This window comes from Geotrypetes seraphini, chromosome 10 (assembly GCF_902459505.1).
Source record: "Geotrypetes seraphini chromosome 10, aGeoSer1.1, whole genome shotgun sequence".
Taxonomy (NCBI): Eukaryota; Metazoa; Chordata; class Amphibia; order Gymnophiona; family Dermophiidae; genus Geotrypetes; species Geotrypetes seraphini.
The window spans coordinates 128,037,386-128,054,355 of record NC_047093.1 but is presented as its reverse complement, the minus strand read 5'-3'; the positions used below and the strand labels follow the sequence as shown (position 1 = coordinate 128,054,355).

The 16,970-nt window shown below is 40.5% G+C and overlaps 1 protein-coding gene across 7 annotated transcripts in view; it reads right to left on the bottom strand.

The window, feature by feature from the left end:
• DNM3 (dynamin 3) overlaps positions 1-16,970 on the bottom strand; it is a 241,736-nt gene that overhangs the window by 170,400 nt on the left and 54,366 nt on the right. For all 7 annotated transcript variants that reach the window (XM_033961013.1, XM_033961014.1, XM_033961015.1 and 4 more), the window contains 3 exons: positions 16,604-16,671; positions 11,752-11,890; positions 1,629-1,715 (listed from right to left, as the gene is read on the bottom strand). In XM_033961013.1, the coding sequence (XP_033816904.1) occupies positions 1,629-1,715; positions 11,752-11,890; positions 16,604-16,671 (294 nt within the window). The remainder of the gene's footprint in view (positions 1-1,628; positions 1,716-11,751; positions 11,891-16,603; positions 16,672-16,970) is intronic.

Genomic DNA, 16,970 nt, shown 5'->3' with positions numbered 1-16,970 from the left:
CAGTTTTCTTAAAGGGAAACAACCCTTCAGACCAGCACTACCTCAGGATTTTTTTTTTTTTTTTTTTTTTTTACAGAACAGACTCCACAGGCTCTCGAAGCAATATGCCTTGCTTGACTTAGGGGGCAAGGCTTACTGCTGAGGCTCCTCTAAAAAAATGTGGGGAGGTGGAGGAAGTGGGGGGAGGGACCCCGCTCGTGACCCGCCGGGTTTGACACCCCCGAGGTCGGACGGACCCCCAAACAGGGCCCGACCAAGCTCCGTCCGGCCAAAAACAGGGACAATAAACCCCTAAACAAATTCCAACAGCCCTACCAAGAGAGATGGGTACAGATCACTCAACACCTGCTGGAGACTGAAAGAAGACTGAGGGAAATAGAGAAGGGAGGATAGTATATACTGTCCCAAAGTTTTGTTTTCAGTCTCCACCTGCTGGTCATGATTAGATATATACCATTCGTAAAGTTAACCTCTACTGGTCTGGAGAGTGCTAAAGAATATAGCTTTAGTTTTCTTGCTAAAAAGCTACCCTTTTTTTCTGACTAAACAGTGCTCCAATCAGCTCATTCTTGAAAGCAAAGAAAGCACATGACAAAAATATACATAACTTCATTTGCAAAAGCTTAAAAACAGAAAAAAGCCAGATACAGACCTTAGCATGGCTTCTACTTCATTGCATATGGAGGTTTGCAGCTACACAATGGTGACCTCATTGTGAGATCATCAAGGTGCACCTGCAAGGTAGAATGCCACAATTAAAATATGTGCTGGGGAGCTGGTTGGGATTTTTACTTATGACCTCTAGAAGCGGAGCACAGGGCTTTTACTTGTTGAGCTAAAGCAGTTTCCTGGCAGGTGTCTCTGACTGCCCTGTGGTATGATAGCTTAGAGATCTTTTTGAAGCCCAAACTAAGCTGGTTTTCATTCACCTACAATATAGGCATGATATGGGCGCCCTAGGTCACTCAGTGTTATGTAAATGAATCAAAGGACGCCCAAATTGAGTCATTGCCCAAACCACGCCCACGCCTATTGAGTTAGGGCGCCCATGAAATTGTGGCTGCGGCTACAAAGTGGCGTCTACGTCCTTTGGATGCCTAAGTACCAATTGTTGCTTGTTAAGGTCCTTAATTGGCTCATTAACTACTTAGATTGGACACCTAAAGCACTCCTGACTATAGAATCAGGGCCCAAATGTTTAAAGGAAAGCTAAGAGAATACTTCTTATAAAACTGTTAGAGAAAAGAAAACCTGTAGAGATTTTCACCTGCTTTTTCTGCAGGTATGGTTTTTATTTGAAAATATGTACTGCTAAAAGTGTGATTTGCATGTGTTATCCTTTCTCTAACCTAAACGTACTCCCAAAAACAGGTATTCCTCAAGCATTGTTGATCCATTTATGTATTTCTGGCTAGATAAGAAGATGCAACTATGTTTCCACAACAGCAGGGACAATGTATCAGCCAGAGTCAGAAAAAACGTAAAATAACAAGATAAAGACTGACTGTTGTTGTTAGATAAGAAGATGGGCAATTTTAGCTATTGCACTTAATTAGATGGATTTTGAAAGTTATGCTCAAAGGGCAAGAAGTGTCACAGTTTACTGGATTTCAAACATTCATGCTCACTTGGTCTTTGGTTTTCGCTTCCCTTTCTCTGATGTATCCCATAACAATCCTTTCGGTTTCTTCACACAACCTTGGATATTTTGACAACTGCAAGACAATTATTAGGAAGCATTTAAGTAGTGCACAGCTTTTGTGAGTAGCAAGAAGATTTATTATAGCCTCAGTCCATTGTTAAAAGTCTACCTCCAACATCAGGGGTATCCCCTTCCTTCTAGAAAAACAGATATAATTTTCTTTTTTTTTTTTTAAATTCTTTATTCATTTTCAAAATTACATAAAGTGTATATATATATTCAATCACATTAGAACATAAGAAGCGCCATCTCCGGATCAGACCTTCGGTCCATCAAGTCCGGCAATCCGCACACGCGGAGGCCCTGCCAGGTATACACCTGGCGTAATTTTTAGTCACCCATATCCCTCTATGCCTCTCGTAAGGAGATGTGCATCTAGTTTGCTTTTAAATCCTAAGACGGTCGATTCTGCAATAACCTCCTCTGGGAGAGCATTCCAGGTGTCAACCACTCTCTGCGTGAAGCAGAACTTCCTGATATTTGTCCTGAACTTGACACAGAATAGATGCCAAGCTTAGCAAAAAATTTCAAGATATTGTACAAGGGATTACCCGAAACAAGTCATACATCAAGCTTACTTGAGGGCAAAATATGCAAATCGAACTTTGCCCCTTGAATATAAGCAGAAATTAGTAGCAGAAAACACCTTGGTGTGCGTTCAACATTACTCCCCCCTTGCTTTGAAGATTAAAAACATTATTCTTAAACATTGGCATGTAGCAAGGCTGATATTAGGCTCTACATATGATGCTCCAATTTTTGCCTATAAACGGGCAAAAAAATGTGGGTGAGCTTATTAAATTCAAATCAAAATTGAATTATAATGATGTACAAGGCAACAGCCATGTAATCCACTCCGGAGATAAGAAAATCCAAATCACAAAGCACCACAGCTGGGAACAGCATACCCGAGCCACTAAAAAGGTGGCCAATGCTGCTTTAACACCAGCCGCGGCCGAATCAAACAGACGCCTAAGGATGAAATCCATGCGTCGATCCTGGACAACCTTCAGGACCACCTCCCTCCGCAATCACTGGGGAGAGATGTGCGCTTCTTCGGGGAAGTAAAACACTTATTAAAGCCATCTGCCATGGGATAAAGTCGCGCCATGGCTCAAGCACATTTCAAATATCTGTAAGAATCTAAACAAGGTCAGGATGATAAGGAAACAAGGCAGATTGTGGCCTCTGGTCACTCAAAAGGGAACATTCAGCAATGACCGGCTGTAGCTTCAATTCCTGCAGAGATTCAGAGATTAAATCCACAAGGTGTGCGCACAGTGGGGTTCTTCCCCAAATAATGGGCTCTGCACAGGTCCAGATCCTGGAGATCTGGCAGATTCGCCACATTCATGGCTGCTGCAGAGGGTACCGTAACTAAAGCGCACTGGACAAGAACACGCTGACAATCTCGCACAAGACTTATGCGTGCGGCCTTAAAACAGTTCCTGTTAGCGCTATGAGGGGGGTTGGAGGGAACCCCCCCAGTAAACTTACAAGTGTTCGCGCTTCTGTTGGGGGGGTGTGGGGGAGGGACATTACAGTGGAAACTACCGTTTTCCTTTGTTTTTTGGGTATTTGGCAGTTTTCAGTGTAGTGGGGAGATCCTGTGTCTTAGTGAACTTGAAAAACTTGTTTTCAAGTCTTCTGACTGCCCCACCAGCTTCACCACCATGGCTGGAGACCTCCACCACCCTTTGACACATCATGCAAATGCTTGGCAGAGGAAGTCTGGCTCCAATCCCAGTTGCGCATCCACGGAACCACTCAGCCTGCGTTCCACCCACTAGCAGATGAACCTGGGGTGAGCAAGCTCCCAAAGGAACAGTGCCTGAGCCCCGATCTGATGTGCAGGCTGTCCAGGGGACTTACTGCCAAGCAGGGAACCCCTTAGAAGCAGATGTTCTCCAACGGTCTGCAATCTCCCATAGTCAAGGATGTCCCCATAGGGAACCTCCATAGCATGAGGGTGAAAACCGCGAATGAAAAATACTAAAATACAGTCAAACTTCGGTTTGCAAGTGTTTTGCAAGACGAGCAAAACACTTGAACAAAACTTGACTCGATATGCAAGCCCCCACCCCACCCCAGGAACCGGCTTTGCTTCTCCCCCAAGGCCATGAGAATCTCGGAGAGGGTGAGAGCCAGAAGGCCTTGAGCATGCGCAGATGCTCAAGGCCTCGCAGCAGCTCAGCATAGAACCAGCAGTAGGCATTTTCAGCACTGGCGAACGGATGGTAAGGTAAGCACATGGTCGGTCAGTAGGGGGAGGAGGGAAGTGATCTCGGTCGCAAAGGGAAGGAGCAGCGCCAGTGGCCTCGGGGGAGAAGCAAAGCCGGTTCCTGGGGTGGGGTGGCAAAGTGGAGGACAGCAGTGGGAGAAGACAGAAGAAGGGATAGGGGTTGGGTTGGGAGTCAGGTTGGGGGGGAGGGGGAAAGATGTACCTATTTATTCAGTGGAACGAATCATCCGAGTTGCCATTATGGCCTATGGGGAACTTTGCTTTGATATATGAGCACTTTGGATTACGAGCATGCTTCTGGAACGAATTATGCTCGAAAAACCAAGGTACTACTATATCTTGAAAGTAAACATGAGCAGAAACAATAAGCTCCTATAGCCTGGCTTGTAGGAAGAAAGACTGGTGAGCAAAGGAGCTCAGTGATGAGGTATGAGGGGGAGGAGGGAAAAGGCCTCTGAATTTTGAGGTTTCCTGCAGACCCTGGCAGATCCACTGGTCCTGGAATAAAGTGGGATTGTACAAGAATGTAGTGCAATGTCAGATGTCTGAAGCACAACAGCAGCGTCCTGCACAAAACACTTTGAGAGTTTAATCAAAGCACCATAGGGTAACTTCTGGGGTCATGTTAGCTTGGTATGTAGTGACAAAGCTGTCAGACCTGATATTTAGTGGCACATTCACAGTGCCACTGAATATCAGTCCATGATCCAATCAGTGAGAGTTTACTGGAAACAAGCTGCTCCTTCCTTGTTAACCCCTGCTGAATAAACAGTGTTTCTCAATTACATTCCTTCATTGATGAACAAGGCACCCTATCCGCCTTTCAATCGGGATTCAGGAAATTCCACAGTACTGAAACTGTCCTCCTTGACATCATCGACGACTGCTGGAAACTCATGGACAAGGATAATGATGTCCTTCTGGTGCTGCTGATCATCCCCTTCTCATTGAGCGGCTCTCTGAAATAGGAATCAGAGACATTACGCTACGATGGTTCTCCTCTTTCCTAAGCAACAAATTCCAAAGCGTTCTGCTCAACAATGTTATCGAAACTAAAACTGGTCAAATACAGTGTCCCGCAGGGGGCTCTGCTATCCCCCCGTACTATTCAATCTCTATGTTAAACCTGTCCTAGAGATAGCCCGCAAATACCAAATACGGATTCATTCCTTCGTGGACGACATCCAACTGTACCTACAGCTAGGAGAAACCCATGACACCCAGTTTGTGAAACTCATAACCTACCTCTCAGAAATCAAAAACTGGATGTCCGTAAACAAACTGCAACTGAATGCCTCCAAGATGGAGCTCTTTTGGATCCGCAAAGATCGCTGTGATTGTGACCGTCCCTCGCTGTGCTGAGATTCAACTAGTATAAGTGCGAAAGGTCAAGTATGCAGCTTAAGAATACTCCTTGATTGCAACCTGTTGCTTTCCAACCATAATTCTCAGGTGGTATCTTCCTTATTTTACTACCTGTGACAACTCTGAAAAATAAGGAACTACTTTTCAGAGTCTGTCTTTGGCCAACTACTCTATGCCTTATTACTCTTCCGCATGGATTACTGCAATGTGCTATTCAACGGTCTCACGTGTTCAAAATACAGTAATCAGGCTTCTGAAAAACCTCCGTGCCCATGACCCTGTCTCCCAAGCTCTAGCGTCAGCTCACTGGCTGCCTGTAGCCAAACATTGTGTCTTCAAGGGCCTAATGCTAGCGTTCAAATCCTTGCATGACATGGTACCAGCCTATGTGATAACTAAGCTTCCTCCATATGTGCTTTAGAAAAGCAATAAACACATACCTCTTCACCTAAACCTCTACCCTTGACCAATAAGACTACAAAGAGATGTATATTGGTACCAGAAACAGTATGTGTCACACAAGGATAACTTGTATTTTACACTGTAACTTTCTGTGTGTCGAATTAGGTACTGGAAACCTTACACCATAAGGATAACCATAGCAAATTGTAACCCGTAAACTGTATATCATCATTAGCCCTTAGCATGTATTAAGTTAGGATAAAAACTTGTATCGTACATTTGTACAGAAATTATGCATGTTAAACCTGTAACCCATTCTGAGCTCTTTGGGGACAAAGGGCTAGAAAACAAATTAAATAAATAAATATTGATCTTTTGGTGGCGATAAACCTTGAATTAAAAAAAGTACAGGTTAGATTGCACGAGCACAGACATTCCAACATATTTAATTACTCCATGAAAACTGACTGTGTTATTCAATAGCATTACTGTTTATGTGACAATCAATAAAAGTAAAATATATTGACAAGACCGTGTAAACAAGCAGGAGAGCAAATGGCATGATAAAGCTGCTGACTGTAAAAATGTTAGCACTGGCAAAATCTGTTTACTGTGTGGAGCCTTTAGTCACAAGCTCATTTCCTGCTTGAGTGACAGGGAAACGCATCCATAACCATGAGGAGAAAGGAAAAAAAAAAAAAAAAAAAAAAAGGAGCAAACTAAGATTAATACATGTTTTTCTTAGAGAACTCTTTAGAAAGCTGGCAAAAGTGCCTCAGGGAACAAATCCCAATGGCTTCCTGTATGATTCACACAGGAAAGAGAAATGCTGACATCCAGAGTTCTATCTGAAAAAGCAGGCCCTCATTACCTAAAAATGATTAGACAGGCCTTAGTATGATCCCAAGATGAGCATGCTCAGGTTAATGTGCATGTATCATCACACAGTTTACCCATTCATGAACCACTTTGCTTCTCAAATATTTCAACTAATTTCCACTCCCACAAATGCATAATTATATGCTGTTAATATATTGACAAGGGCTTAAATTAGAGGAGGGGGGCTGTCATCCCTGCTAAGTAAATGATGTTAGAAAAACATAATAGTGAGAATCTCACAAGGCTACCATCAAATCATCAACACAGATGTTGAAAAGTTCCAGAAGGCAGTTGTGTTAGTACAAATCTATAGAGAATGCAGATAAGGCACTGTGAAATATTTGAAGTCCAAGCACACACGTTTACAGTATAAGTAAGAAAAAGAGATTAGGTTCTTATCTTGCTAATATTCTTTCTAGTAGATAGGTATGTCATTCTGGACGAATGGGTTATATTCCAGTGCTCGCAAGCCTTGCAAAAGGAATCCACTTTGGATTTTTCAAATTATCTCCAACTTCACAGAGGGCTCTGCTGCCACCTACAGTTCGTTCCAAAGCAGGCAATATCCCTTTCTAGAAACAGAAGTGAAGGAATGGGTATGGGGAAACTCCCCGAAGAACAAGTCTGTTCTGCTCTGAAACTATAACAAAACATTGAACAATCAAAACAGTGAAACAAACATAACAAACAGAAACACCCCAAAATATCCTAGCAATAGACTACTTAAGTTCTGACTGGCATCCAATTTGCATGTTTGTATAAGAACATTCTGAATGAGACAGTAGGCAGGCGCAGGAAATAAATGACAAGGTGGGGCTCTAGAATGGCATACCTATCTACTAGAAAGATATTAGCAAGGTAAGAACCTAATCTCTTTTTCTAGTGCAATAGGTGTGTCATTCTGGATGAGCAAGACGTACCAAAACAGTCCCTGAAATCTAGGGTGGGAACAGAGCGCCGGCTCGCAACACTGAGGATCCAAAGACAGAAGCCTCCCTTGTTGCCACATCCACTCTGTAAAACTTGGCAAATGTATGTAGAGTGGACCAAGTCGCTGCCCTACAAATCTTCTCAGAGACACCACCTGAACTTCTGCCCACGACGAAACCACGCTTCTAGTTGAATGCGTCTTTACAGAAACAGGGGACTATTTCCCAGAAACAAGATATGCTGACAAAATGGCCCTACAGATCCATATAGCAATCGTGGTGGCACTCGAAGCCAGTGCATCATGCCTAGCTGAATTTGTCAGCACAAAAAGATGGTCAGATAGCCTGACCTCATTGGTGAATTCAAGATATTAGAGAAGCACTCTTAACATCCAACTTCTTCAGAATCCGGACCTTTTTCTTGGAACTTGTGGACTATAATGTTGGCAATATGACTTCCTGAATGACCGGGAAGACTGAAACAATCTTCGGCAAAAAGGATGGAGAGACTCTAGCTTCTGTAAATTTGAGGAAAGGCTCTCTGCAAGCAAGAGATACTTCCTGCTGAGGTAATAGCCACCAGTAAAACCATTTTGAGCATCAGATCCATCAAGGATGCTTCCTTCAGTGGCTCAAATGGAGCCTGGCTGAGACCCGGGAAAACTACGTTACGATTCCAAGAAGGGAATGGAGGCCCCCCTCCCTGGGGGCCTGATATATAGTGCTCTTTTTCAGAATCTAGATATGTCTTGATGAGACGCCAGCCCTAAAACAAGATCATACTACTTGGCCTCTAAAGGACCAAAAACGGCCTGTGGAGACATTTTTAAAAAATCAAAAATGTCAAAATAAGGGTTTTGGAGGTGGGAGACCTGAATTCTGGCCCTAGAACTCCTCAAAAACGGTTTATGCACCCCCCTTTCCAAAAAAAAAAAAAAAAAATTCCCATAGGAAATAATGGGGCTGTACTTACAGTGCTGTGAAAGTATCTGGCTGCCAGCTTTCCTTGAAGCTGGAGGGGTTGAAAAGAACTTTCTGCCTTAGAAACTTCAAATAAAGGACTCCAACCAGGAAATCTTCAGGCTGCCAGCTGAACTGACCCTGTCCGAGACCTCCAACCCACAGAACCTCAGAACACGATGGGGGAACAAATATGCAGCCGACTCCCCGATACCCCTATGGTTCTTACTCAGGGTGCCTACAGCCTGTGCTTAAGCCTTTGAAAATTTCAGAAGGTGAGCTGGCTCCCAGGGGAACGGACCTCAAGCCCTACAGTGGCACACAGCAAGCTGGCTCCACAGGTCCAACCTGCATCCTTTCCCAGGCAGAAAACCCCCAAATATGGGGTCTCAGGGTACCAAAGTCTCAGAAAAAATGAACTTTTAATCAAAAATAAGAAAAACTAAGCAAAGCAGATCAGGAACACCTCTGCACAGTTCACTTGCAGAAAGAAAAACTATAGATTCATAATATAGATCATCTTGTTGGAGATACTGTGGTTTATAGTTTATAGTTATATACCGCCTTTATACAAGGCAGATCACATTACATACATAATAAAATACAAACAGCATATGTGTTACAAAGCAATCAATGACAAGCAAGCACCAGCAAAGACTCATCATTACAGAAGAGCACCTAGAAGTTGATCTTAATTATCAGTCAACACCATAAACGTCCATCACATAAGAAAGCATATTTCGTCTGACAAAAAAAAAAAAAGATGCCACTTCAACAGTTTCTTAAATTGGCCCAGATCTTACTGCTGTCAAGCATACACTGGAAGTTTGTTCCACTCCACAGGTCCAACACAAGAAAAAACCTGATTCGTATATTCAAGTTTAATTAATTCTTGATATACCACCCATCACAATGCATCTGGATGGTTTATTATCAAACCAATTAAATAAGCTAGATAGTGGGATGGGAAATAGGAGAAAAGGGAGGGGAAGGAAATAGAAATGACAGGACAAGACAGGAAAGGGAATAAGGAAATAAGTAGAAAGATTCTTTGCAGGTTGGCATCACAGTTGCACTCGTATGGTACTAAGCAGGAGTAGGAGTGGGGAATCACACTATAGGACTGTCTGTGACCTCACTGAGCTAAGTGTTAACATGACATCCTCTCATATTTGTAGCTGGCTAATTTTTTACTGCTGTTTTTGGATTTTTGATTATTCTGTTGATGTGAATTTTTGTGCTTTCTCAAAAAAAAAAAAAATCAAACTTTTTATTAATCTGACCCTGTACACGCAGCTTAGACTAACTTTTCAAAACTGTTAAATCTCTGTTTACTGCCGGCCTTGGTGGAAACTAGATACAGCGGTACCTCGGAATCCGAACTTAATCCGTTCCAGAACCCCGTTCGAGTTCCAAGACAATTTTTCCCATTGAAAATAATAGAAACTGGGTTAATCCATTCCTTGATCCTACAAACTCAGATTTTCAAATAGACAGCAAGATCGGGCCACCGCCGGCATAGGCAGCAATATTGGCAAAAGCAAGCGGTGCTCAGCCCAAAGCTTCCCTCTGATGCAAACTGCCCAAACGGAAACAGGGGACGCTTTGGGCTGAGCAACGCTTGTAGTTCCCGTACGTTTGGTTTCCAACGCAGCGTTTGGATTCCAGGGCAAAATTTAATTTAAAAAATAATTTGTTTTCCAAGTTGTTCGAGTTCATATGGTGGAACACGGTATACATAACCAACAAATTTGAAACTGTAATAGCTGAAAAACATCATTCTATTAGCTCATAAATTACTTCAATGTAATATCCATAAAATATATATTGAGTCACTTCTTATCATTTAACTAAGTCATTTGTGATGCTCATTGGCAACTCTCTTCCATGTTTTGCATGTATACTTTCAGTTGAAATTATATGTACTGGCCCTGCTGGATTTGTTTGACATGAGGCACTGGTTATATTAGCTTATATTCAAATATATTTTATTGAGCTCAACAAAACCATCAAACACTATCTCTTTGCTTATTAACTGCGATATGTACAACTAGTCTGTTTCATGTTTGAGTTATCTTTTGTATATTTGTATATTTATAATAATTATCTGTATATTTTGTATATTTATTTTGAAAAATAAAAATGATTCTGGGGGGGAAAAAAGGGTGTTCTAATCTGAACTGTTGGGACAAGATATATTTTTGTGATTACTGAATATTTTGCCATCTGACATGAAAGCACCTGAATTAAACTGAGAAGTGGGTTGTTGTTTTTTTGAAAACTTTGGGTGGTGAACTTTATTTTTGCACACAGTTAAGAGAAAAGAACTAAAGCCCACCAGTGGGCATGGGAGCCACTGGCAGGTTACAGGTCACAAACATCTATTCCTTGTGGCATGGACCCTGGGTGGGTCACTCTGGCCCAGTCCAAGTGTCACTGCCACACAATACAGAAACAATAATTATAGTATATGTATATAGATGATATAAATAGGTAAGATACACATATTTAGCTCATGTATTTTAACACCTTTACTGAAGCTCATGCAAACCGCTCAGAATTGACTCCACACTTATTAGTAGCGGTAAGAAGCTTCCAAGAAACAAAACATAGATAGAATAGCAGAACATACTACACTGCTCCCTCCGTATTCGCTGTGATGGGGGATTAACAGAACCGCAAATACAGAAAAACCGCAAATAACTTTTTCATATGTTATTCGCTGTTTTCTATGAAAAACCATCGTGAATATGGTGAAAGAATGAAGAATATGGTGGGAGACCTGGTCTGTTCCTGAAGGAGAGGCAAAACATGGTGAAGAAAGTGCTGGGAATCAGCGGTTTTCTCTGTAAACGCTTGGCATCAGCAGCGATTTCTCTATGCAAGCTGATGTCATTTGGGGGGCAGGAGCCAGCAAGATAACAACCACGATTGCTGAAACCGCGAATATGGAGGGAGAAGTGTAGTTGGGCCAATGATCCTTCTGTCATTTATTGTGTTACTATGATATTATAGTCACTCTATTTAAGGCCCTAATTCTTCTGAGTGAGATAATTAATCAATGAATTCAAAAACAAATATCAAATATATAACTATGTTATATATTCTTTCACTGCTTGCTTCTTATTTTTCAGTAGATTCTTCCATGAAACTCCCAATTAATCCATCATTTATTAATCATTTTGATAATTGATTCTAATGATTCTAACTAGACTAACTGATTTCCTAACTACTGAAAAGAAACATTTCTGCCAAAGTGAAAAAGATATTACCTTACTGGAACACTTTTTGACAGTATTGATCAATTCTTGTATTACAAGGTCCACACACTTCAGCGAAGGCTCCTTCAGCTTCACTATCTGCTTTTTCACAATTGCTTCAAAAGCCATGTCCGGGGTGAACAAACCTGTTCTAGAAGCAGAATATAACAGGCGAAACAATGATAAGACTTGCTAACTAAAAGCAATACAACATTGTAAAAAAGATAGGAAAAATGAAAGCAAGAAACACTTTGCCTTCCTCACCACCCCATGACACAGTGTTACCCCAATTCCACCAACAGTGTACAAGAATTCCTGAATGTTTTCATGAAAAAGGACCTGATTCAGTAAGACTTTTCTTCCAGTCTATGCAATCCCAAAAGGTTATATTCTCTATTACCTAGAGACAGCTTTTCAAATTTGATTGGTTTACTGACTCAGGATACAAGAGTACATTTTGCTGAGATTTGAAAATCAAGGTCAGTCTACCTTGGGAGTCGGCGCTCATGAAAAAGATTTGGGTGTATGCAGACAATACATTGAAAACTGCCATCCAATGTGCGGCAACAGCCAAAAAGCAAACAAGATGCTAGGAATTACTACAACAGGGATGGTAAACAAGACTAAGAATGTTAAAATGCCTCTATCGTTCTATGGTGTGACCTCACCTTGAGTATTGTGTTCAATTCTGGTCACCTTATCTCAAGAAAGATATAGTGGCACTAGAAAAGGTTCAAAGAAGAGCGACCAAGATGGAACTCCTCTCGTATGAGGAAAGACTAAAACGGTTAGGGCTCTTCAGCTTGGAAAAGAGATGGCTGAGGGGAGACATGACTGAAGTCTACAAAATTCTGAGTGGTATAGAATGGGTATAAGTGAACTGATTTTTTACTCCATCAAAAATTAAAAAGGGGACACTCTAAGGTACAGGGAAATACTTTTAAAATCAATAGGAGGAAATATTTTTTACTCAGAGAATAGTTAAGCTCTGGGTAAGAGTGGTTAATGTGGTCGGTTTTAAAAAAGGCTTGGACAAGTTCCTGGAGGAAAAGTCCATATTCTGCTATTGAGAGACATGGGGGAAGCCACTGCTTGCCCTGGATCTGTAGCTTGGAATTTTGCTACCATTTGGGTTTTTGCCAGGTACTTGTGGCCTGGATTGGCCACTATGAAGATGGAATACTGGGCTAGGTGGACTATTGATCTGACCTTGTAAGGCTATTCCCTCCACAATGTATCTTAGTATATCTCTCTTCTATTCATAAAATTTTTTTTTTTTTTTTTACCATTTTAAAATATTTATTTTCTCTATCTGTTATTTAACCTTTGGTCACAGTAACCATATTTAATTCCTAACATTCCATTAATGTATCTTTGTCTTCTCATCAATCTTTAAATTCATTTCCCCAATATTTTAGTTCATACCATAAAATTTTATCATAAACATATATTTAATAAATTAGTATTATTTTTCCTATATCTCTTACACTCTAATCTAGCAACCCCTATCATCCTTTTAATATCTAAAAACAAATATCCATATCTTCATATACTTTTTTTTAAATTGTTTTTATCATCTATTTATATATAAACATTTTTATTTCATTCTGAAAAATAAATTTTTCATATTATAATTAATTAATTTTTTTTTATATACATTTTCCTCTTTTCCAATTAAAATCCAATCCTTTTGAAACTATAATATTACAAAATCAAACTTTACATTTGATCTTCTAGTCATCTCCTTCAATTACCAATAAATTCATATTATGTATCTTTCTTATATATTATTCATTTTCCTTTCTTTTACTTGCATCTAAATATCATATATCTTTTCTGTCTATAATTAGTCCATTCTGCATTTTTCTTTTTCTTTTCCTTTCATTCATTACTTTTCATTTATTGACTTCTTAAATTAATTGATCTTTCATATTTATTTCTTATCAATATCCATCTTCCCTTGAGATTCTTGACTGCCAATTGTCAATTTATTTAATATCTTTTTAGTCTATCCATTCTGCTTTCTTCTTTTTCCCATTTGTATTATTTTCTTGTCCATTCTTCACTTTTCTCATTTTGTAAATTATTCAAAATCTTTATTCCTTTCTGTTTACTCTTTACTCTAGCCATCCATTCCTTAATCATCTAAAGTTCAGTCTCATGAGTTTTCAGTCCATCCTTCTTGCTTTTACTTCTTTATTTTCTTTTATTGTCTTTTTCCCTTGTTCATTTTATTTCCTGTTCTTTATTTCATATTCTTCTTTCTTCAACACTCCAAAGTCTCATAGTTTTTTTGGTTTTTTTTTTAATTTTTTGTTCAATATCCATCAAACCAGACTTAATATTTTCTTTACATTTCAACATCCATTCTGCTAAAATGACATTGGTTCTGATTTTGAAAGAAAGGTCCTTAGCTTTTCCGGATCTTCAAAATACAAAGATTTATCCCCACAAGATATCCTCATTTTTGCTGGGTAATACAACCCATATTTATATCCTTTATCCTTTAATTGAGGTCTCAATTCAAGGAATTTCTTTCTTTTGTTTGCTGTATTTTTAGCAAAATCAGGCAAAAACCATATTTTGGATCCTTTATAATTTAAATTTTTATCTTTCTTGGCAGCATTTAAAATTTCTATTGCTTGCTGGTATCTTAACATTTTGAATATTAATGGTCTTGGCCTCCCTTGATTTTCCATATTTTTTGTTGGAATCCTGTGCGCCCTTTCTATTTCCAAAGGCTGTTTAAAATCCAACTGTAGTATTTTAGGAATTAGATTTTCTAAAAACTGTATGGCATTTTTCCCTTCCAAATTTTCCTGCATTCCAAAAAGTTTTATATTCTTTCTTCTTCCTCGGCTTTAATAATCTTCCAGGTGGTTTTTCAATTGAATAAGTTCCAAACTGTCATTTTTACATCTTTTTCCTTCACATTCTAAACCCTCCATTTTAACTTCTAACTCTGTTGTTCTTTTATTAGTTATTTCCATTTGTCTGTGGATATTTAGTATTTCTTCTTTCATTTCAGCCATATTACTCACAGTCTCTTTCAGCATTTGTTTAATTTGCCTCAGTTCCTCCATAACTTCGGCTTTGCTAAGCTCCTCCGACTCTTCAGCAGGAAGCAGAACCTTACTCGGGGTAATTTGATCCTGCTTCTGCCTTTTCGCCGACCCACCAGTTTCGTTTTTATTTTGTCGGGTGCTTGCCATGCTCCTGCTCTTCTTTTTGATATTTTTTGCCGAAATCGGCTTGAAGGGGAAAACATTTTTTTAACAACCGTTGCCTAGTTAAGAGGAGCGCCGCGATCACACGTCCATTTTGTGTGCGCGCTAAGCCACGCCCCCAAACATATGTTTATTGAAAGAGGAAAGGGGTACAAAAATTACAAATGGCACAAAACAAGGCAAGAAGAATACAAGATAATCATATACAGCGAAGGCAATCAAAATCAACAAGTCCCCTCTCAAGAAATCCCCCCGTAGGAGGAACCAGCGGTCCTCAACTGGAGATGACACTGAGCCACTCTCAGAACCGGCAGGGACAGTAAAGAAATGCAGCAAACATGAGAAACAATCCCAGCAACTTTCCACTAATTTTAGATAACCCCCCATACACACAGACTATATACGCACCACATCCCACACAAACTCAGACACACCATCCTCTACAACACACATACCAGCACACATCCTACATTGCCACAAAAGGTCTCCAACCCCCCTCCCTGAGGTACCCAAAAGACAAGTAAGCATGCAAGGAGTACACAGGGAGCAGACAAACAAGAAGGGCATACCATGGTCCACTCAAATAGACACTAGATCACGCAAGCGCTCCCACAGGGTAAAATAATGCTGCTGAGCCAGATGACTAGATAGGGTACAAGCTCGAATCTCAAATAGGGCCAGATCCCGAAGTCTACTCTTCCATTGAGCCTCCGGTGGAGCATCCTCCGAAACCCAGTAGGTCAGAATCAGCTTTTTAACTAAGAGAAGGGCATTTATATATGAATCTGCATTGTGGGATAGTGAAACCCTGTGCCCAAAGTGGGTCCTGTAACCCCAGTAAAAGAGTTCCGTAATCCCACTCAACTGGGCAACACACCACCCTCTCAAGAAGGGGAAGCTCACTCCCCCAGATGGACAATTTGGAGCATTCAAAAAAGAAATGGATGCAAGTATCAGCCAAACATTGTCACTTTGCACAGAGGTCACCCTCCCAAAGCCCAAAATGGTCTCCTTTCTGTCAGGTAATATAGGCTTTTATTGGACCTTTTATTGGAGCTCTTGAAAATCAGCAGATTTAGTAAAAGCATATAAGGTCTTAAAAAATTCCAATGCGCCCGCAGTGCTCCAAGCACCGATAAAGGAATAGAAGATTTCAACCGTCTATACCAGTAGGACAGAGTATTAAGCTGAGGTGGCATAGCTGAGAAAATGGTATCCAACTTGTCCTTAACCCATGCCCTCTCATGCCCTCGATGCTAACAGGTACCACCAGGGATCAGCCTGTCAGCTGCAGACCACAGTCTGCTTCTTCTCTATGAAGCAAGAGCTGAAACCAAGATGAAAGCTCCAAGCACTGAACACACAGAATAAAAGTCAAGAACACCAAATAAAATAAGAAAAAGGGTGAGAACAGAACAGAGACGCTCCTTCCGGCTCGTGTGCAGAAGGGAAAAACTGCAGTAGCAGTGAAGCAACTACAGGTAGCAATGAAGTAGAAGGATCACAGAAAAATCCAGAGTGGATTCCTTTTGCATATGGCTTGCGGCCATGGGGCAATCACCCGCTTGTCCAGAATGACACACCTACTGCACTGAAAATCAAATTATAATTAAAGTCAAACTTATTCAAGCACTTACCGGATTCCATGTATGTTTTTGATTGCATAGCTTATTTCTCTCCTTAGGGCCTTGTCATCAAACTCCATCTGGAAGTACAACAAAACCAAAGAGCATTTTAACAATGGCTGTCGCTCCGACGCGGTTTTTTGAGATTCGCGGGGGTTCCTGGAATGGAATGGAACCCCCCGCAAATATTGGGGAAGTACTGTACTAAAAGCTAAGAAGATAAACTTAAAGGTCTGATGCACATTATGGTGGACAAGGTAAAAATCAAATGATCAAACTAAGATAATCAGGACTTTTGCATATATATTTTCTAGTGGTGTTCCAAGTGACTGGGAGACACCCATGGCCTACCCATGCTCTGTCCACACATATACCCCTT